The sequence below is a fragment of the Myxine glutinosa genome, chromosome 11, assembly GCF_964187855.1.
Source record: "Myxine glutinosa chromosome 11, kmMyxGlut1.1, whole genome shotgun sequence".
Lineage (NCBI taxonomy): Eukaryota > Metazoa > Chordata > Myxini > Myxiniformes > Myxinidae > Myxine > Myxine glutinosa.
This window is the reverse complement of record NC_136271.1, coordinates 17,542,372-17,564,434: the sequence shown is the minus strand read 5'-3', so window position 1 is coordinate 17,564,434 and position 22,063 is coordinate 17,542,372. Positions and strand designations below refer to the sequence as shown.

Below are 22,063 nucleotides of genomic sequence, written 5' to 3'. Positions count from 1 at the left end.
AAAAATACTTTATTTTTAAAAATTACTTTTGAAAAATCATTTAGTTCAAAAAACTACCTCCAAAAATACTTTATTTAAAAAAACTACCTTTAGAAATAATGCAGTTCAAAAAAATAGCTCCCAAAATTATTTAGGGCAAAAAATTACCTCTTAAAAATACCTTATTTCAAAAAACTACCTTTAAAAATACTTAAATTCAAAAAACTTTGGAGTGTTTTAAGAATCCTTCCCCTATGATAAATAATTTGTGCAAAGGTTATCTGTGAACCTCGCTTGTGAAGCGGCGAAGTATTTGTCATTCCTTCGTCTATTCCTAAATAAGTCTGCACGTTATACACCTGTTAATGGCTTAGGGATGGATCGTGGAAAACACGAAAACGCTTTCAGAGAGCCATCATGCTCTGCGTTCCGAGAGTTATTAATACAATCAAGTGGCATGAAGTCATTTCGACATGTGACTACATATTTCATATACCACCTGGAAGCATGCTCATCTGATCTCGGATCTTCTCCGATCCAAAACCATGATCTTTCTACGCTCGTTAACCCCAATCTTCCAAATTTTCCAAAAATATTCCAAATAATCTTCTTCTTCCAAATCCAAAACAATCTTCTTCAAATCTTCAAATTCCAAAAATTCCAAAACAATAAAACAATCTTCCAAATTCCAAATCAATCCAAATCAAAGGTCTTCCAAATTCCCAGTTTTTCCGAGTGAGAGTTTCCTTCTGTATGCATCCTCTCCTGCCCCCCAATTCCTCTGCACACCGCTTGTTTTCCTCCCTTTGTCTTGGCCTTCGGCTCTGCTGTTCATTTTATCTCATTTTAAGGAACCAGAATCTCATTTAAAATGACATTTCTCATTTTAAGGTCTCATTTTAAGGCTCATTAAAAAAAAAAAAAAATCTTTTAAAATCTTAGATCTCTTTAAAATCTCTTGAAATCCCATTTTAAGGTACCAGATACTCCCACTTCACATCCTCACTTTTGGTTAAAATGCCAAAGACTTTCGATTCACCTTCATGCTTCATTCCTCTTTTCTCCCACCTCTGGAACAAACTCCCTCACTCTCTTCAATCCCACTCCTCCCTCCAGGTCTTTAAAACAGCTGTTCACCACCATCTCTTATCCAAAACCTTGATCCCCCATCCAAAACCTTGATCTTTTGTACCCCCGCTAATTCACCCCAGATCCACTTTTTTGAAATTCCGACTTCTTTCCTGGAAGTCCTAGCAGTGTCCATATGTTGTATACCTCTCCAGCCTCCCCACAAGCCTTCTACCTCCCACAGATCTCCCGACGTCCCTGCTTTCAAATGTACTTGTGTGCTTCCCTCTCTCTCCCCATCTTGTCTCCCGCTCCCTTTATCTAATGTTTTATGTGTCAGTTTGTCTTTTTGTGATTAATGTTAGCTCTTACACGAGCCTCGATCTTGTATACAAATAATAATAATAATAATATAACACCTCCACTGGAAATGAAGTGGTCAGACTGGAGGTTTGAAGGCTTTGTTCAACAACGCTCGCCATTTGAAAGGATTTGTGGGAATTGAGCACTCCATCCAATAGCCCTCCTCTAACCATCCCAGCTGTTTTGGAGGCGGCAAGATACATTAAAATTGTGGTGTCAATGGTCATGAACACAAATTTAACTAGAACAGCACTCGGTAGGGTGCATACCTCCGCCAGGCTGAACACTATGTTTTGTATCCTACTGATTGGTCAGATCTGGATCCGAAATGAACCAAAATCGAATCGGCTTGTTCTTGTCACTCACCAAACTCATCCACCAAGTTTTGTCATAATCTGTCCACAACTTTTTGAAATATGTTATTTATCGTTTTTATCCCCATCACTCAACGGTGAAGAATCACTTAAAAATTTAACTAACTGTCGTATCCGGATCCACATTCAGATCTTCACCAAAATTGAATCAAATAGTCCTTGTTACACAACCATCCTGTCCACCAAGTTTTGTCCGAATCTGTCCATAACTTTCTGAGATATCCTGCTCACAAACAGACGACAGACAAACAGGTGTGAAAGCATAACCTCCATCGTCACCGCCCACCTTTAACGGCGGAGGTAATAAACTGCTCCACCAATGCATACATATCTCGTCATATCTCGCAGATCCCAACGCACATCAACCCTTCAAGTGTGTTGGTAAAAAACTGATGGCGCCAAAAACGTCGCGTTTATAAACTTACTAAGCTACTTAACCAATGTATATCATTGTTGCATCACACCCATACCTAACGTAAACAACATGTGTACGTAATAAATAGATCACTCCGAATACGTCTCAATGCCTTTCAGATCATTGGTCAGATCTTTCGACCAATGACAGACTGAGCACGCATCGTTTGAATGAATGTCGCATCTTCAGACTATACCATTGTAGAAAATAAGAGGGGGGGGGGGAGAGGATAAATCAGGAAGCAAATTGCTATGTATCGCAGACGTTTTAGTAAAGAAAATCATTAACCAAATATTAGTATTTATTAATTATAGTTATCAATTTTTCTTAAACGAATCAATACAAATTTTGTTACGTCATTGCTTTGTGGGAAAGAAGTCGGGCGATCGGACTGTGGCTGATCAGTGGTATCGCCCAGGCTGTGCTGCCTTTGTTCTTGCTGTCCATGTAAAGTTGTTGCGTCCATTAGTCGGTAAATTCTCCCTTGTTCAATTCTCGCGTCTTCTTCGTACTTTCAGGGTAAGCAACGGGAAGGTTGCGGACAGAGGCTCCGACATGGACGCGGGCGACGAGGCCAATACAAATTGGTAGGCCTTACACCACCGTGCGTCTGCCATCTTCCTTCCCATTCGTGTGTAGCGCCCGGCGAGGTCAAAGACGCGAAACACGAGCACTGGGACTGCGGAGGGAACGAGGCAAGACGGGGTCGATGGGAACGAAGACCGTCCCGGGAAGTTACGAATAGGATCTGTGGCACTTTGGTAGCTAGGCAACCAAGGGAGGCCTTGATTGAGGCCTACTGGTGTTAGACCGTAACAAAAAGTGCAGCACAGTCCGACTTTGCTTCTATTAAGGGAGCATAAGGAAGCAGGGAGAGCCGTCCTTTGGACGAGACGTTAAGCCGGTTTACCTGTCTAAAGGTGTGCGTGTTAAAGATCCTGTACGGTGTCTTGTCGACTAGGGCCCGCACCCTCCGGCCACGTACACCATGCGGTTGGTTGCATCCAACATGTCGAGCTCCGTAAAATGTTAAAGTTAAAATCGAAGTTCAATGAAGTATTAAATATGTCACGTGTGATGGAAGTTTGTTTACATAGTACGTACTGCTCTAAGGTGTATTTGTTGGCTCAAGCGTTTTCTGTTCATAAATCCTATGTTGAAGCAATGGTTGGATTAATTAACTCGAATAATGTTTAATTTGTCAAACTTGAACTGCATTCATGACTTGACTACCTTTGCTTTTCTCTTCCACCTCCCCCAAGGGTCAATATCAAGAAAATCAAGCTGGAGGACTTCACATACCAACCGTTCTTACCTGTCAATCCACATGGACATTATGCAGAGTTAAAACCTATTGTCAAACAAGAGGATGTGTCCTCTGACGCAGAATATTTTGCACAACCTCGCCAAGCTGGACAAATTGCAAATGCCCATCCTGTGCCACCTTGTGCTGGTGACGCCCCCTTTATCAATGGTGCGGAAACCTCGATTCCTGGTAACATGGCTCCGTCAAAATCTGTGGGCAAGTGGTGCTTCGGGTTATGTTTTCATCCCTGTGCGTCTCTGTGAGCAGGATGTCTCAAAAAGTTATGGACGGATTCGGATGAAACTTGGTGGACATGGAGAGTGTACGACAAGGACGAGTTGATTCGATTTTGGTGCAGATCTGAAACTCAGAATTTTAAAAGGATTCTTTACCATTGAGAGATGGGGTGGGGGGGCTAAAAAGGATATATGGCAGGATATCTCAAAACGTTGTGGACGAGTTATGACAAAACTTGGTGGATGAGTTGGTTAGGCAACAAGAACAAGCCGATTTTAGATTTTGGTTCAGGTCCGAATCCAGATCCGGGCGATCAGTGGGATAGAAACCATTAACTGTTCAGCCTGGCGGAGGTATGCACTCTAACCAGTGCTGTTCTAGTTCAAAACGTTATGGACGGATTCGGACGAAACCTCGTGGAGAGGTTAGGTATGCGACAAGACCGAATCAATTAGATTTTGGTGAAGATCTGAATGTGGATTCGCATGTGAGAATTATTTAATTTTTGAAGTGATTCTTCACCATGAGTAATAGGGCTAAAACCAATATACAGCGCCATATCTCAAAAAGTTAGACTAGAGGCGGATTTGGACGAAACTTGGTGGACTGGTTGGGTGTGTGACAAGACCGAATCGATTTTGGTGAAGATCTGAATATGGATTCGAATGTGAGAGTTATTTAATTTTGTAAGTGATTGTTCACCATTGAGAGATCGGGCAAAAAGCGATGTATAACAGTTAAAAAAAGTTGTGGACCAGTTTTGAAAAAAACCTGGTGGATGAGTTGGTTAGGCGACAAGAACAAGCCGATTAGATTTTGGTTCAGGTCCGAATCCAGATTCGGCCTATCGGTGGGATACAAAACGTAAACTGTTCACCAGGCGGAGGAGGTATGCGCTCTACCGAGTGCCATTCTTGGTCGAAAAGTTACGAACTGATTCAGACTAATTTTTGTGGACAGGTTGTGTGTGTGTGACGAGGCCGAATTGATTCGATTTTGGTGAAGATCTGGATGTAGTTATGAGAAATTTATAATTTCTTCAGTAATTCTTCATCATTGAGAGACGGGGCCAAAAATGATATATAGCATATTTCAAAAAGTTGTGGATGGATTATGACAAAACTTGGACGAGATGGATATGTGATAAGAACACCACAATTAAATTTTGGTGTATGAGGAGGACGAATGGTCTGGGTGCAGATCCTGCGTATCAGTGGGTTACAAAATTTAAGCTGTTCATCTTGGCGGAGGTTTGCGCCCTACCGAGTGCTGTTTTAGTCTATCCTGTGTTTACCATTTAAGGTAATTGAAAAGAATGCTCTTTCCCTATTGTTACCAAGAAAACATTTAGGATTAAACAGAGCAGATAGATAGCTATGGGATATTTTTGTGTCAAAACCGCATTGTGCTGATTGTCATGCTTGGGGTGTAAATGACTTGTGTATTTTCAGGAAACAAAGGTCGTAAGCGAGCAGCATCTGCAAAGCCTAAGGAACCCAGAAAACCAAAAGCACCCAAGGCACCAAAATTACCCAAGGTGGAGAAACCACCGAAATCCCAGAAAAAAGCAAAGGGAACCAAGGAAGGTCAAGAGAAGTCAAAACCTGGCCGTAAACCCGGAGGAAAGCAAGAGAAGATAACGGATTCTTTTCAGAAAGTGAAGAGGAAGATTAATCGTTTCAAGGACGTGACGGAAGAGGAGCTGCTTACCAAAACTCTACCTGACATCCTCGACTATGATTTGAATGTTGTCATTGTAAGTGGCACGTTTACATGCGGTAACGAAGGCGTGTACATCAGTTTGCTTTACGCAGTTAACATTGTTTAATAATGAATGCAAGGGAATGGGTGAATGGATTTCTAATAGTTTATTGGAGCAAGTTATCTTTGAAACACAATTTAGTACTTTTCACAGATTGGAATCAACCCTGGGCTCATGGCGGCATACAAGGGACATCACTATCCTGGACCTGGCAATCACTTTTGTAAGTCCACTTCAGGTTTTCACTCTTTGTAAGACGAATAACTGATATTGGGCCTTGTTCTAAGCACAGTGCCCTGCATCCATCGGCAAAAGGCCCTATATCAATGCAATTATTATTATTACTTTTTTAATTAAATGGTTAATTTTCAATTGCTAATCGCTCTAATTTGTTGTTTATCAATGAACACACATTTCTTAATTGTTCTTAATTTGGTGTTTGCTAAACAACATGGCCAATGCTGCTGATTGTTGACTGGAACATCTCAAACTGATCAAGTTGGTACTGGCTCTGCCAGGTGGATAGCAATTCAGAAGCGAGATCCGGCTCGGTAGGCTGAATGTGGGATCAATGGAGCAGAGAGGAGTCGAGATGGTGGAGATGATGTAGAGAAGGGCATCAGAAGTGTTTTGTGTTCAGGAGATCAAATGGATAGGGGACAGGGTGAGGAGTTTGGTAGGAGGGTACAAGCTGTTGCTTGTGGGAGGGGATGGAAGGAGTAATGGCATTGGAATCATCGTATCGGAAGAGATCAGCAAGGATGTGGAAAGATGGGATGGATAGATAGTTTATACAGAAACAAATGTTGAGTGTTGCGTTGATATATTGCCCACAGACGGGAAGGAAACTGCGGGAGATGTCAACGTGCATGCGGGAGTAGTGGAGCCAGGTGAAGAGGAATGTGTTGTTAAATTTGTATGGGGAACGAGGAATCGAGAGAGCTGAAATGGTTTGGCCATAGTTGGTTTGTTCTTCCGGAAGTGGCAAAGCCACAAAATATCTTGTGGGAGTTTACAGCACAAAACAGAACTGGATTTTTTTTGGTACTTAGGAAGCAGCAGTATGTATGAGAGAGGGTTAAATTCCAGAGGATTAGAGGGCAGGGCGAATTGTACCGACGTGGAAGAGGAAGGGCGATGTATAGGATCCATGGAGGCAAGGAGGCATGATGCTCCTTGGTCATGTCATGAGGTTACTGAAGAGGATTCTGGAGGGAAGGATGCGGAAGAGTGTTTCGATAGATATCGGCGAAGAACAGCAGGGGTTTAGAAAGGGTAGGGGGACAACGGATGGGATGTTCACACTGAGACAGCAGGTAGAGAAAAGGCTGGAGGTGAGGTGCAAGTGGAAATGGTATTAGGAGTTGTGGATCTTGAGAAGGCCAATGACACTGTCCCGAGATAGATGGTGATGGCAACACTGATGGATGGGAGTACCGGAAGCAGAAGTTAGGTTGGTGGAAGGGTAATACAAGGGAACGAAGGGAAGAGTTTTGGTTGCTCCTGAGATGTCTGAGGAGTTCAGCGTAAACATCGTTTTGTGGCAGGGAAGCTCTCTCAGCTAACTCGTGTTTATCATGGTGATAGAGCTGGTAAGCAGGAGAGTAAAAATGAAAAATATACTGGGGAGGATGTTAAGTCGGAGGCATAGGTGCGGAGAAGGATACAGGTGGGTGCTAATGCGTTGATTGGGGTGGAGGGATTGATGGAAGACAGAAAAATAACAAGGAAATTGAAAGGGAAAGCTTTGGTATCTTCTGTAATGCTGGCCTACCTTTGCAGTCTGGAGACAGTGGCATTGGTAGAGAGAGACAACAACAGAGGCTGCATGTTTGCATGAACAACTGGGTCAGGAGGATTGTGTGAGTGAAGAGGGTAGCCAGAAGGAAGAAATTTGTCTGCAGATAAGCTTGACTGGGAGATCCCATCGACCTATCCTACTCCGGACTGTATTAAATAAGTATGTACAGTCGTGACCAAAAATATTGGCACCCTTGCACTTTTTTCAAATAATGCACTATTTCTTCCAGAAAATTGTTGAAATTAAAAATTATGTTTTGGTATCCCCATATGTATTTCTTTGGTTTGCAGTGGAACAAAACAAAAAAAGCTGAATGCAATTACTAAATCTTAGCTTATTCGACACAGAAATCCTAAAATATCCCAGACAATATTATTGGCACCTTTTAGAAGTTGTAAGAAATAATTCAAATTCAAGCAGGTGATTCTCCTTCACTTTGGAATTGAACTCAAATATGGTGAGTTGCAGGTGCCTGCAATATAAAAATCACTCATTCAACCAGTTTGAATGGAGAAAAGGAATCATTCTGCTGTTTTGTGTCACTGTGTACCACAATGAGCATGGAGAAAAGAAAGAAAACCAGAGAATTGCCTGAGGAAGTCAGACACAAGATTGTAGCCAAGCATGGACAATCTCTAGGCTACAAGTCTATCTCCAGAGACCTTGATGTTCCTGTGTCCACCGTACGCAATGTTGTCAGGAAGTTTAAGGCCCGTGGCACTGTAGCCAACCTCCCTGGTCATGGCCGCAAGCGAAAACTTCATTGAAGATTGCAGCGAAGGATTGTTTGAATGGTGGAGAAAGCACCTCGATCACCTGCCAAACAGATTCAAGCTGACCCTCAGACACAAGGTACGAAGGTTTCAACTCACACCATCCGTCGCCAACTCGATGAAAGGGGGTTCCATGGTAGGACCCCGTGTGTGTGTGTGTGGTGTGTGTGTGTGTGTGTGTGTGTGTGTGTGTGTGTGTGTGTGTGTGTGTGTGTGTGTGTGTGTGTGTGTGTGTGTGTGTGTGTGTGTGTGTGTGTGTGTGTGTGTGTGTGTGTGTGTGACAGAGAGAGAGAGAGAGAGAGAAAGAAAAAACAGAAAGAGAAAAAGAAAGAGAAAGAAAGAGACAAAAAAAAGAAAGAGACAAGAAAGCCCGACTGGAGTTTGCCAAAACACACCTGAACAAGCCAAAATCCTTCTGGAAGAATGTCTTGTGGACATATGAGACCAAATTAGAGCTTTAGGTAAAGCACATCATCTCTATGTTTACAGAAAACAAAATGAAGCCTTCAAACAAAGAAATTAACACCTTCCCTACAGTCAAACCAGGAGGAGGTTCAGTGATGTTTTGGGGTTGCTGTGCTGCCTCTGCAGCACTGGGTGCCTTGAATGTGTGCATGGCATCATGAAATTGGGAGATTACCAAGGCATTTTGGAGCGCGATGTTCAACCCAGTGTCAGAAAGCTGGGTCTCCGTCAAAGGTCATGGGTCTTGCAGCACGACAACGACCCCAAACAAACTTCAAAAAACACCCAGGAATGGTTCAAGACAAAATGCTGGACTGTTCTTAAGTGGCCAGCAATGAGTCCAGATCTAAATCCCATTGAACACCTGTGGGGAGATCTGAAAACAGCAGTTGGGAGAATGCAACCTTCAAATCTGGGAGAACTGGAGCAGTTTGCACAAGAAGAGTGGGACAAACTGCCAGTAGAGAGGTGAAGGAAGCTCATTCATGGCTATAGGATGCACGTGACTGTAGTTATTTTGTCTCAAGGCTGTGCTACCAAGTATTAAGTCTTGGGTGTCAATAATTTTGTCAATGCCATTTCTTTTTATTTTCTGATTTAAAAGCATATATTAAGTTCTGAACCAAAACAAAGGTTCTGTAATATTAACAGTGAAATATAGAATTGTGGAGATGAAATAGTTTTGTCAATTTCAACTTATTTTTCGAGAAAATTGTGTTATTTGAAAAAAGTGCAAGGGTACCAATATTTTTGGCCACGACTGTATGTATGTACATCTGAAAATCATAGAAAAACAAAACGGGGCTGGTATGAACTCCACCAAATTTTGCATACGTGTTAGTAGTACCCAGCCTCAGATCATGGGCACAAAGACCCCCTCCTCCCCCGCTGGGGGGTGAGGGAGACTACTTGCCCATGCTCCCGAAGCGAGTGGGTGATTGTAGTTGGTAAAAAGCCGGCAGGAGTGTGCTGGGCACATGGTGCAAATGAAGGAAGAGAGAATGGCAAAGAGAGGGGATAGGTTGGGGGAGCAAGGTATGAGGATTAGAAGCAGACCACGGCTTAGATGGGAAGATTGTGTGAGGAGGGGTATCAATAAGGTGGGGGTAGTTGTAGAGTGGAGAGAGTTGGCTGAGGACAGGGTGAAGTGGAGGAGTATCGTGGTCAAGGCAAGGCAGAAGCTTGGTGCCATTCGGCTTCCCCCCCACCCCCCCTCCCTATAAAGGGAAGTGAGGAAGAAGAATAAACACATGCACACTGTCTTGCAGGGAAGTGTCTCTTCTTGTCTGGAATGACTGATAGTCAGCTGAGTCATGTCGACGATCAATCGCTTCCGGAAAAGTACAGCATCGGCTTTACCAACATCGTTGGACGCACAACGCCTGGCTGCAAGGACCTCAAAAGGTAAATGTAGAATATTGAGCTCCTTTTTGTTATTGCTTTCTGCTTGGCTTCAACTTTCTCTCTTAAATTTACACATAATTTGGTTATCCATTTTTATCGTGATGTTTTATTGGAGTAGGATACAACAACAACAACAGGCATTTTAAGGCCATTTTCCCTGCTAGAGCGGGGGTTAGCCTTGCGGTTCCCATGACAATCTTCTCCATTTTGCCCTATTTTCTGCATCTCCCCTGGTTAACCCCCTTCCACCATCTTTAGCCAAGTCTTTCTTGGTCTTCGCTTCCCCGTCCTCTACTTCCTTCTACATTCATTTCCGTCACTCTTCTCAACCAGTCACTTTCATCCTTCCTCAACACATGACCAAACCATCTCAACCTGTTCCTCTTCACAGCATCAATTTGCACTGATTCATCATTTGCGCTTCACAGCATCCAAACCTTCAACATCTCAACCTTCACAGCATCAAAGGCTCTATTCCCATCATTTTTTGCAATTCATCATTTGTCTTCCTCTCTCTCAACGATACTCCACACATTCACCGAACCATTCGCATTTCCACCCTTTCCAGCCTTCGTTGCTGCTCTACATTCATTACCCATGTATCGCTCCCATAAATCATAACACTTCTCACACATGCAGCATACACCTTTCCCTTCAGCTTCAACGACACTCCCCTCCTCATCAGCACGCCACTCAGTTCCCGAAACTGCTTCCATGCACATCTCACTCCGTGCAACCGTTGCCGAGTCTGATCCACCTTCTCCATTCAGCATGTCTCCGAGGTAGCAAAATGTTTTCACACCTCCCAGCTTCACGCCGTCTCCAAGATCCAACTCAACATTTCCTCCATCTGCAGCTCCCTCTGTGCACACCTTACATTTGAATGTAGCTGCCACACTGGTTAATGACCCTCTCAGACCACTACATTTTTGATGAACCCACTCAGCGCACATTGTACATTGGATGGAGTTCACTCTGACACCCTTCCTGCACACAGCACATGGCCACTTCCCAGTTCTTTCCACCTCACCATGAGTTCTACATGAGTTGGATGAGTTCTAGAATTGAGTTAGTTGGTATTCTCATGATGTTTGTTTATGTAACGCATTATTTAACAGTTTGAAGATAGAGGGTTATTCGAGTGCATATACTGTATACGTAGTATACATGTATATATCAATCTTTACTTAGCCTCGGGAATTAAATAGCAGTGCTGGGTGTCGGGTCGCACACGTAGTTGGCCCAGGAATCTTTCCCTGGCTTGACTCTCTTGCCGCAGTGGCTTGCTGTCTCAGTCTTTGGACAGGAAGCAAGCGGACATGTGCAACAACAAATGTTGAGGTTTCAGGGCCGCCATCACTGCAGTATATTTTGTGTGGTAGTATAAACCTCAAACATGGGCCAAGAAAGCAGTTTGTTTTCTCACTAATTATCTTACTGTAACTTTACAGCTTGGCTTGAATGCTCAATTATTCTTTTATTCCTTTTTTACCATTCTCCTTGATAAAATGAATGTGTACAACTTTAATCTCCCTTTTTAAGCATGGAACAACCTTTGTTGTTTATTGCTAATGTTGTACCGAACATTGACCTGCATTCGTCCTCTTTCTTCCCCCTTATCCTGATTGGCTTGGTGGTTGTGGGTAAAGCTTTGCTGTGTGCCCTCACTGTTATTGAATTCATTCCCCTGGCGGCTCAACAGACATTTTCATGCGCAGCGTTTGGTAGGGTGGCGACCCGTCCAACATTAATTCTAGCCTGGAAGCGTTCACGACTCATCGTGATTGCCCCTACACTCTGTCGCGAGTTTGGGCTCAACGACCACCACCCTTCTCCTCACCTCCATCCTTTCCCACGATGCCACCCTTTTTCCCAACCCACAGGTATCAATGTGAGGTTTTATAATGTCTCTGTTTATCCTTTCAGCAAGGAAATCCGGGAAGGTGGGAAGATTCTGCTGCAAAAGTTGAAAAAGTACCGTCCCAAGGTTGCCGTGTTTAATGGAAAATGTAGGCTGGTCTTTGGAATTTATTTGCATTCACTCTTTTTTTTTTCCATTCTAATACATTTATACTTTACCTTTATTTATTTTGTAAAACTATGGCACACATTTTGCAGGTATTTTTGAAATATTCAGCAAAGAAGTGTTTGGTGAAAAGATCAAGAATTTCCAGTTTGGAGAGCAGCCAAAGAGGATTCCTGAAACTGAAGTGGTGAGAAGTTGTTGTTTTTAATATTTCGCTGTTTACAGTAGGTCTAGTCTCTGGTCCGTTAAACTGGGGTACGCAATAAGCACACAACCCTCACGAACGTCAGGTTTCCTCCCTTTCATTTTGGTGTTAAACAGCAGTAGTGACTGTTAAAAAAGGTAATCATACGTGTTTGTGGTTTATTTTTTACTTCTGGTAGGGGTGCTCCATGAAATGCCACAATAAGCTATTTACCTCCGCCATCGAAGGGGGACAGAGGTTATGGTTTCACCCATGTCTATTTGTTTGTCTGTGAGCAAGGATATTTTAAAAACGTATGGACGGATTTGGATGAAACCTGGTGGACAGGTGGCGTGTGAGACATGGACAAAGTGTTTAGATTTTGGTGAAGATCTGGATACGGATCCAGTTAGGATTTTAAATAGTGATTCTTTATCATTGAGAGATTAAGCCAAAACGATATGCAGTGCCTATAGAAAGTGTACACCCCCTTTCAAAATTTTCTTCTTTTGTTGCCTTATTTGCCTGGAACTAAAATACATTAATCCGACTTTTTCCACCTTTATTTACACATCGTGTTGGGTTTAATTTAACATATTTACACAATATTTAAAATTCGTGTTGGGTTTGCACCAAACATAACGTTTTGCATTTAGGCCAAAAAGTTGCATCTTGGTTTCGTCAGTCCACAAAACGTTTTGCCACATGACTTCAGAATCTCTGGAGTAGTTTTTTTGTATACCTCAAATGGGACTCAAGGTGGGCTTTTTTGAGTAATGGCTTCTTTCTTGCCATCCTACCGTACAGGCCAGACTTGTGTCATGCTTGGAATATTGTTGTCACGTTCACACAGTGACCAGTCTTTGCCATAAAAACCTGTAGCTCTTTCAAATATGCCTTTGGCCTCTTGTTGGCCTCTCTGATCAGTCTCCTCCTTGCTTAGTCATCCAGTTTGGAGGGACCTAGGCAGGGTCTTGGTGGTACCATAGGCCTTCCACTTCTTAATGATTGTCTTGACTGTATTCCATGGGATATTCAAGGCCTTTCAAATATTTTTTTATATCAATCCCCTGATCTGTCTTTCCACAATTTTATCCCAGAAGTCTTTTGAAAGCTCCTCAATGCTCATGGTTGTCTTTGCTGTGAAATGCACTACCCAGCAGAGGAAACCTACAGGAACAGCTGATTTTATTCGGAAATAATCAGAATCACTACAATTTAACACAGGTGGAGGCCAATTAACTTGGTGTGTGATTTTGAAGGTGATTGGTTACACCTGAGCTTATTTACAATTGCTATTATAAGGGTATTTATTCAATATAAGGGTGGACACTGATTCAATCGAGGTAATCTAGTTTTGGATTTTTAATTCTCTGAAATTTTTAAAATCCGTTTTTCACGAGGAAGTTGTGGGTTACGATGTGTAAATAAAAGTGGAAACGTCTGATTTAATGCAATTTAATTCAAGGCCATGAGGCAACAAAAGGTGAAGATTTTAAAAGGGGATGTAGACTTTATATAGGCAACTAGCAGAAGTACCCGGCATTGCCGGGCGGGGGAGGGAAGGGGAGGGGAGGGGAACGGGGGGGAGGAGAGGGGGGAGGGGGAGGGGAATGGGGGGGAGGAGAGGGGGGAGGGGAATGGGGGGGAGGGGGAGGAGAGGGGGGGGAGGGATGGGAGGGGAGAGGGGTGGGAGGGGAGAGGGGTGGGAGGGGGGAGGATGGGAGGGGAGAGGGGTGGGAGGGGAGAGGGGTGGGAGGGGGGAGGATGGGAGGGAGGAGGGGGGGAGGGGAGGGGTTGAGGGCAGGAGGGGGGAGGGGAAGGGGGGAAGGGGGAAGGAGGGGGAGGGGGGTCAGGCAGCTTCTTCTCGGTGGTCACCCATAAAATAGATTTGTAAAAATTTCGGTTGCTCACCTGGTTGAGGGTGGATAGAGCCAATGAGGTGGTATACCTGGCCTTGCACCTTGAATGTAGGCATGAATCCTTGCTCAGTGAGGACGCGATCTGCTCCAAACGAAGTCATTTGGAACGAAGAGTTGTAATTATGGATTTCCTTCAGGAAGTGTCTGGATTGAGTCGTAGTTGATTGAAGTCGTTCTTTCAAAGGTTCCGGTGGAGATTGTAGAGAAGGCAAAAGGACATTGCCTCCCCTGCAACACATTCCTGGTGTTTCTCCCTTCCATTTCAAGGCATGGCAAAACTGACAGGTGAACGACATGGAGCCAATATCAACGTTTGAGGAGTAGTCAGTGTTCGGATTGTAACTGAATGCAGCCTTCTCCCATGCAATGGCCAGCTGCCGTCTGCCTGATGGTTGCCAGTTGTTGTCGTTTTTGGCGCTGTTCTTCTGTCTCCTGCTGTCTGGCCCTCGCTACACTTTGTTGATTGGCGTTTAGACGTGCCTCTGTCTCATCTTCTGTCTCTCGCTGTCTGGCCCTCGCCAGACATTGTTGATTGGCGTTTAGACGTGCCTCTGTCTCATCTTCTGTCTCTCGCTGTCTGGCCCTCGCCAGACATTGTTGATTGGCGTTTAGACGTGCCTCTGTCTCATCTTCTGTCTCTCGCTGTCTGAATCTAGAGACACGTTCTTGATTGGCTTGTCGATGGTGAAAAGTACCTTCATCGGCTTCATGGAGTCTCCGATCAGCGATTTTCCTTGCTCGGGAGGTTGAACGTGACGAATTTCTTTTCTTCGGTGCCATTGCCTTTATCACAGTCAGTCTTCCAGTCACTCACTCGTAGACCAATTCAAAATACCAAATTCAAAATACTCGTCGACAAAATACCACGTTTACACGTGGTAAGAAACGACGCAAACGCACGGTTGCTACTTTGCGTCGTCGTGGGCGTGGCCAACATGGCCTCATGCTCCCAGGTGATTGGCTAACTCGAGCTCGAGAGAGCCATAATGCGCTACGTAATGGCAAAAAATATGGATCTAAAGATGAAAGAAAAAAAAACCTATGTGCTGTGAATGGCAATGTTCCTCGCTCAAATGTGAAAAAACGCAATTGCGCGGCAAGGAACATTACGTGATCGCTCTGAGCGATGGATTGCAACTCTGCGTCCTGTCGTGGGTGTGGCCAACGTGGCCTCATGCTCCCAGGTGATTGGCTAACTCGAGCTCGAGAGAGCCATAATGCGCTACGTATGGCAAAAAATATGGATCTAAAGATGAAAGGGGAAAAAACCTATGTGGTGTGAATGGCAATGTTCGTCGCTCAAATGTGAAAAAACGCAATCGCGCGGCAAGGAACATCACGTGATCGCTCTGAGCGATCGATTGCAACTCTGCCTCTGCGTCCTGTCGTGGGCGTGGCCAATGTGGCCTCATGCTCCCAGGTGATTGGCTAACTCGAGCTCGAGAGAGCCATAATGCGCTACATTCTGGCAAAAAATATGGATCTAAAGATGAAAGGGAAAAAAACCTCTGTGGTGTGAATGGCAATGTTCGTCGCTGAAATGTGAAAAAACGGAATCGCTTTTCGCTCTGAAATACGTGCGAACGCGTAACTGAGTTAATGGCGGCAAGGAACATCACGTGATCGCTCTGAGCGAATCAGCGCGCTGCTCTGCGACCGGTCAAATTCCGTGCATAAAGTCCTCGCTGAAATGCGCTGAGGTAAAAATATGGTTTAAAAATATTATGAAATCAATTTTTAGGTCGGCCATGTTCGTCCCAGGCTCAATGGCCATGTCTGTGCCAAATATCAAGTACGTGGGCCTCTCCGTTTAGGAGTCTACCGGTAGCATTACACACACACACACACACACACTGTGTTTTATATATATAGATGTATAGCATGATATCTTACGTTTTGGATGGATTCGGACGAAGCAAGCATGGTCGATGGGTTGTCTCAGGTGTGTGATGATGACAAATTGATTTGATTTTCATTCAGGTCTGGATGCAGATCCGACCATTCAGTGGGATACAAAATGTATACTGTTTGGCTTGGTGGAGGTATGCGCTCTACAAGTGCCGTTGTAGTTTTACATGTTAACGCAGCATTTTGGGGGATATTATTAGTTTTAATATTGTTTTGTAATAATATAATGCTGTTATCATAAATGTTATTACTTTTGTTATTAGAAACGGCCTTGGAAAAACACCACAATTAGCCATGTTAAAAGAGATATGCACTTTAACACGGATTTTTGCCCAAGGCGGAAACCCCCCTTGTGGAGGGGGATAAATTAAGTCACTTCAACCTCCATCATGTGACCTTTAGTCCTCCTGTCATGTTTGGTTGAGATTGGAGAAGAAACGAAGCAAATGTATCGTGGTCAAGCAGACAGACACCAAATTGCGTATTTTAGAATGAATTTATAGGTACAGGTATGTAGTATGGGGGCAGGGTACACATGATAAACAAGATGGATACTACAGGGTGGGTGGGAAGTCACTCCCTATTTTAGATTGGTAAAAAAAGTCGAACATTATCAATTTATTTGAAAAGAAGTAATTTGAAAAGGTAGGCACAAAGGTTAAGTTTTCTCTAGAATTCAATGTGGGCTCCAACTCTTGCCACCAGCTTCTGGAGCCGCCCAGGAATGGCGTCCACTGACTTCAGTAGGAACTCCGGCAGGATGGAAGACATGACTTCCCGAATACGGTCCTCCAGTTCTTCCAATGTCCTCGGTTTGGTGCGGTACACTTCTTCCTTTGCCCACCCCCAAAGAAAGAAGTCGCACGGTGTCAAGTCGGGGCTCCTGGCTGGCCATTCATTTGGACCACGACGACCCATCCAACGCCCTGGGAAGTTGACATCCAGCCAGTCACGAACGACATGAGCAAAATGCGGAGGGGCGCCATCTTGCATAAATATCAGATCGTCGATATTCTCCCATGTGCTGACAACTGGCCAGACCTCGTCTCGCAACATAGCCAGGTACCGCTCAGCATTCATGGTGTTGCACAGAAGGAACGGGCCCACAACCTTATCCGAGGTCATACCACACCACACCGTTACCTTTGGCCGATTCTGAATTTTTTCAGCGCAAACCACAGGATCCTCTCCTGCCCAGTAGTGGCAGTTGTGACGGTTGACAAAGCCTCCGACGTGGAACACCGCCTCGTCGCTCCAGAGGATGTTGCGGAAGAGAGGGGGCCAGTCTTCATGCCAAGCCAGCATGATTTCCCCGAACTCCATGCGAATGTCGCAGTCTTCGTCCGAGAGAGACGTTAAAGTTGTACAACGTTAAAGTTAATTGTACAGTGTTAAAGTTAATTGTACAACGTTAAAGAACACAGCACAATAATATATAGTAATACACTCGCATTTTATACATAATTTATAAGTACTTTAAAATAGGGAGCGACTTTCCACCCACCCTGTATAAGGACTTTCAGGAAAAAACCACCGTTTAGAGGCCATTTTTCCCCGCAAAGCGGAGGGGTGCCATCTTGCATAAATATCAGATCGAAACGAAAGGAAAGAAAACGGAATTTGAAGTAGGTGGATTTGGGGTGGATTAGTGTGGGTAGAAAAGATCAAGGTTTTGGATGGAGGAAGATGTGAGATGGTGGTGAACAGCTGTTTTGAAAAAAATACTTTAAAATATTTACATAATATTAAATTACCAAAAATATTACTGGAATATACATCCACCAAACAGTATACATCCACCTTGACCGCGACCTTTTTACTAAAGCGAATGTGTTAGAGACTCGTGTCTGTAAAATGAGTGAGTGAGTGAGTAAAATGAGTGAGTTGTAAATTTCTCTCCTGTATTATCCTTTGTAAGAGTGATTACATTTGCTCAAGTAAACTGTACGGTGCTACCTCTTACTTATCTCACGTCACGCTTCACCATCGTACCTCATTATGTGTAAATGTGTGCATTCTCTGCCTGGTGCAATGTGGATTCTCAGGCTGGGCAATGTGGACGATCGGTGGGCTCGGTATGAGCACACCCGTCACTGTCGATATGCAATTGTCTGGTCGGTGTTGTTTTTTTTTCTTCTCCTTGCCGACAGGTTTGCTACGTGATGCCATCATCGAGCGCACGCTGTGCCCAATTTCCTCGGGCCCAAGACAAAGTGCATTTCTATATCAAGCTAAAGGAACTGAGCTTGAAACTGCATGGAAAGATGACCACTGGTGAAGTACAAGAGACGGACTACACGTTTGATCTGGAGAAGGCTCAGGGTTAGTGTCGTCTTTCCTTCATTCTAATACAATTATTGCAGTTGGTCTGCACAGTTTGAAAATGTATTGGTAATTAAAAAAAAAAAAAAAGAAAAAAAAAAAAGGTAATTGGTAATTTAAATGGAGTGTTATTTTTAAAAGAGGCTGCCACATTATGGGGATTTAGGGCATTAACAGCTACAAATGAGGCAAGTGGAGCTCTGAGTCACACGATTGTTGATTTTGCAACAATTTATGCTATTCAGAAGATAAAACAAACAAACATTTTTTCTCTGAGTATAATTCCATCCTGACTGGATTTTTTACCTTTATGTCCATTAACATTGTTGGAACTGCTCCGTACCTTCACTTACGCCAATGTTGTTCCACACTGTAGATGATGCCAAAAAGGTGGCCATCAAAGAGGAAAAATATGACCCCGAGTACGAGGTTGCCTACGGTGGTTGCTACACTGCGATTTCCAACACCTGCAGCTCTTCTTCACCTGCTGCTCGTATGTAGATTTGTAACGAGTGCAGACTGCTCGGTAGAACATGGCTCTTAATGATCCTGTCCTTCAGTATTAAAAACAAAAACAGCATAAGCTCTTGTGCCCCCAACACCCCTAATTAATTTTGCTTTTGTTGATTGAACAGGGGTTTCAGTGGTTGTTGCACCCCCGACACATGTGAACTTCATGAGCAACGGCGAACATTCCACCGTATAATCACCTACCGTTCTTCCTGTAAAGGATCCTGGGAAAGCTGCAGTTTGATGGTAAACCGTGTTCTCCAAGATCCTGGTGCTAAGCTCAGGCCTTTCCATTAGTGTTTACTGCAAGAAATGAAGCCGAAAGGATTTAAAAAAAGCAAATGGTGATTCGTTACGTATTTAAAAATCTGTACATAAGAGCAAGGGCCTTCCGGGCAGTTGATCTGAACATTTGCCTTGGAACCGGAATTGCAGAAACTGCAGAGTGGAGAACACGCAAGCACGAACAGCTCAAGGTTTTGTCAAGAAACACGAAAAGCTCAGAAAATCTGTTTCAACCGATGTGGCCTAGGGGGTTCATGTGCATTTGGCGTTTTTTGACATCACTTCACGTCGTTTGTTCTTTGTGTTTTCCTCTGTGTGGTTCGAACCGTTTCGGTGATTATGAACTCTTCCAATTACAAATGAACTCTCCCAACTACAAATGAACTCTCCCAACTACAAGCTACTCAGTGATGTGCCTTGTCTTTAGACATCCTCATCCGCATCACTATAAACAACCTCGAGTCTGTGTATTTTATGTTTCACATGTAATCCTGCTACATCAATGGAAAAGGAATGACCGTGACATGTTATCGTGCCACATCATTGGAAAAGGAATGACCGTGACGTGTAATTATGCTACATCATTGGAAAAGGAATGACTGTAGCATGTAATCGTGCTACATCATTGGAAAAGGAATGACTGTAGCATGTAATCGTGCTACATCAATGGAAAAGGAATGACCGTGACATGTAATTATGCTATGTCATTGGAAAAGGAATGACCGTGACGTGTAATTATGCTACATCAATGGAAAAGGAATGACCGTGACATGTTATCGTGCCACATCATTGGAAAAGGAATGACCGTGACGTGTAATTATGCTACATCATTGGAAAAGGAATGACTGTAGCATGTAATCGTGCTACATCATTGGAAAAGGAATGACTGTAGCATGTAATCGTGCTACATCAATGGAAAAGGAATGACCGTGACATGTTATCGTGCCACATCATTGGAAAAGGAATGACCGTGACATGTAATTATGCTACATCATTGGAAAAGGAATGACTGTAGCATGTAATCGTGCTACATCATTGGAAAAGGAATGACCGTGACATGTTATCGTGCCACATCATTGGAAAAGGAATGACCGTGACATGTAATTATGCTATGTCATTGGAAAAGGAATGACTGTAGCATGTACTCGTGCTACATCATTGGAAAAGGAGTGACTGTGACATGTAATCGTGCTACATCATTGGAAAAGGAGTGACTGTGACATGTAATCGTGCTACATCATTGGAAAAGGAGTGACTGTGACATGTAATCGTGCTACATCATTGGAAAACGAATGACCGTGACATGTAATCATGCTACGTCATTGGAAAAGGAGTGACTGTGACATGTAATCGTGCTACATCATTGGAAAAGGAGTGACTGTGACATGTAATCGTGCTACATCATTGGAAAACGAATGACCGTGACATGTAATCATGCTACGTCATTGGAAAAGGAATGACTGTGACATGTAATCATGCTACATCATTGGAAAAGGAATGACCGTAGCATGTAATCATGCTACATCATTGGAAAAGGAATGCCTGTGACATATAATTGGAAAAGGAATGCCTGTGACATATAATTGTGTTACGTCATTCGAAAAGGAACGCCTCGTGAATTGTGAGGCCTTTATTTGTTTTTTTTAGTGTTAGCCTTTCCCTGTATGTCTCTTCAACCCAACAGAACAGAGTTGTTTTTTAACATCCTGCTACTTATTTCTCTTCTTTTTCCACTTGAAACCCCATCATATTTAAATCATTCAGCTATTTAGATGTTGAACTTTTAAAAGCACAATGTAGTTCATTATGCATGTTGAGTAAGTGTGCTTTAAGGCAGCCATTTTGGTATTATTATTATTATTCTGGCTTCTCTGGTCCAAGGTCAATCCATACAGGCTGTCTTTGAAAGTCTTTTTTAAACGTCTTTCACACTTGACTTGAAGGAAAACCATTTGTTCTTTTACCAATTTAAAAATTGAAACATTTAATCCTCTCAGGGCATTAAAAGTTCATCACAATGAGATATATCCTGGTGTTCCTAGAGGGTTAATTGTATTAAAGGTGCCGAGCAAAGACTATTTATTTGTGTGATGTTAAGATGTCATGATGTGAACAATTTTTCTTTTCTTTCCCCACGCCCTTCCTCCCCTCTCCAATCCTGATATTTAAGATGGGAGTAAAGAAAGATACATTGTAGTGTAAATAATACATTTAAACATTACTCTCACGTGTTTCACTCGGTCGTGGGTGCGTTTTTCTATCCCCACCCGGGTCTCCGTGTCCTCGCTTGGTGCTTTTCAAAGCGATATTGTACTGTCCTGCTTGATGAGGCTGCTACTATGCTGTTGTTGTTTTAGCATCTTTTAAGCTCATTCGCCCCTTTGGCTGATGCCCAACATTATTTGGTTCTTTAACTCGTGTCAGTCTAAGACTGTTTTTTTTTTTTTTTTTGCGATGTATTCCTTTTGTCCTCTGTGTAATGACAATGCAGAACCCCACTCGGCCAACCCCTCCTCCCCCTTCACTTTAATTAATTTCACCTCTCCCCCTCACCCCACACCTTTAATCGTACACCTCTCACTCCCATTGACCACGAGCAAAGGAAGCGGTTTTGCATTGTCGTTACAAACTTTTTATGGTGATTTTTCATTATTTACATGTTTTTGTCTTTGGTGATTACGATGAGTTTAAAATAAATGCAATTTGAGTACTCAATAGTACACGTTGTCATTTGTCCAATACATTTTTTTTAAAGGTACAGAAGGAAGTCACCACCAATCTAAAATTATTAAATGATGATATCTTACCCCATGAACCTGCTTGTGAATTATGCATTATGCATCATGCTTATTCGTGAAAATAAATGATCATTAACATGGCTGAAAGCTATCATTTCCGATCATGATTACGCTATGGGGTTTTTTTTTTTTTTCAACCCACTACCACATGCTTGAAACAA

The 22,063-nt window shown here is 43.1% G+C and overlaps 1 protein-coding gene, 1 long non-coding RNA gene and 1 other non-coding gene across 7 annotated transcripts; 2 read left to right on the top strand and 1 right to left on the bottom strand.

Annotated features, from left to right (window-relative positions):
• The first annotated feature begins 2,592 nt into the window (after positions 1-2,592).
• TDG (thymine DNA glycosylase) lies at positions 2,593-21,824 on the top strand. 5 transcript variants are annotated; one of them, XR_013624911.1, is made up of 12 exons: positions 2,598-2,786; positions 3,462-3,694; positions 5,194-5,498; positions 5,658-5,727; positions 9,812-9,947; positions 11,874-11,956; positions 12,066-12,160; positions 18,138-18,309; positions 18,686-18,802; positions 18,945-19,712; positions 20,120-20,273; positions 20,439-21,824. XR_013624911.1 is itself a non-coding variant. In XM_068130280.2 (10 exons), exons 1-10 carry the CDS (start codon positions 2,755-2,757, stop codon positions 19,013-19,015), a joined length of 1,293 nt encoding a protein of 430 aa, XP_067986381.1. In that variant the 5' UTR covers positions 2,593-2,754; the 3' UTR covers positions 19,016-21,824. The 5 variants fall into 5 exon arrangements, 3 of the variants coding, with proteins under 3 accessions (XP_067986381.1, XP_067986379.2, XP_067986380.1); XR_013624910.1 differs by having other exon boundaries at positions 3,462-3,721; XM_068130280.2 differs by having other exon boundaries at positions 2,593-2,786; positions 3,462-3,673; positions 18,945-21,824.
• Positions 2,628-3,455, bottom strand: LOC144894236 (uncharacterized). Its single transcript, XR_013624912.1, has 2 exons — positions 3,110-3,455; positions 2,628-2,878 (listed from the first exon to the last, which is right to left on the bottom strand). It is a non-coding gene; the product is annotated as an uncharacterized LOC144894236 (long non-coding RNA).
• LOC137437140 (small nucleolar RNA U109) lies at positions 11,221-11,347 on the top strand. The gene has a single exon (XR_010986439.2). It is a non-coding gene; the product is annotated as a small nucleolar RNA U109 (small nucleolar RNA).
• Positions 21,825-22,063: the final 239 nt, after the last annotated feature.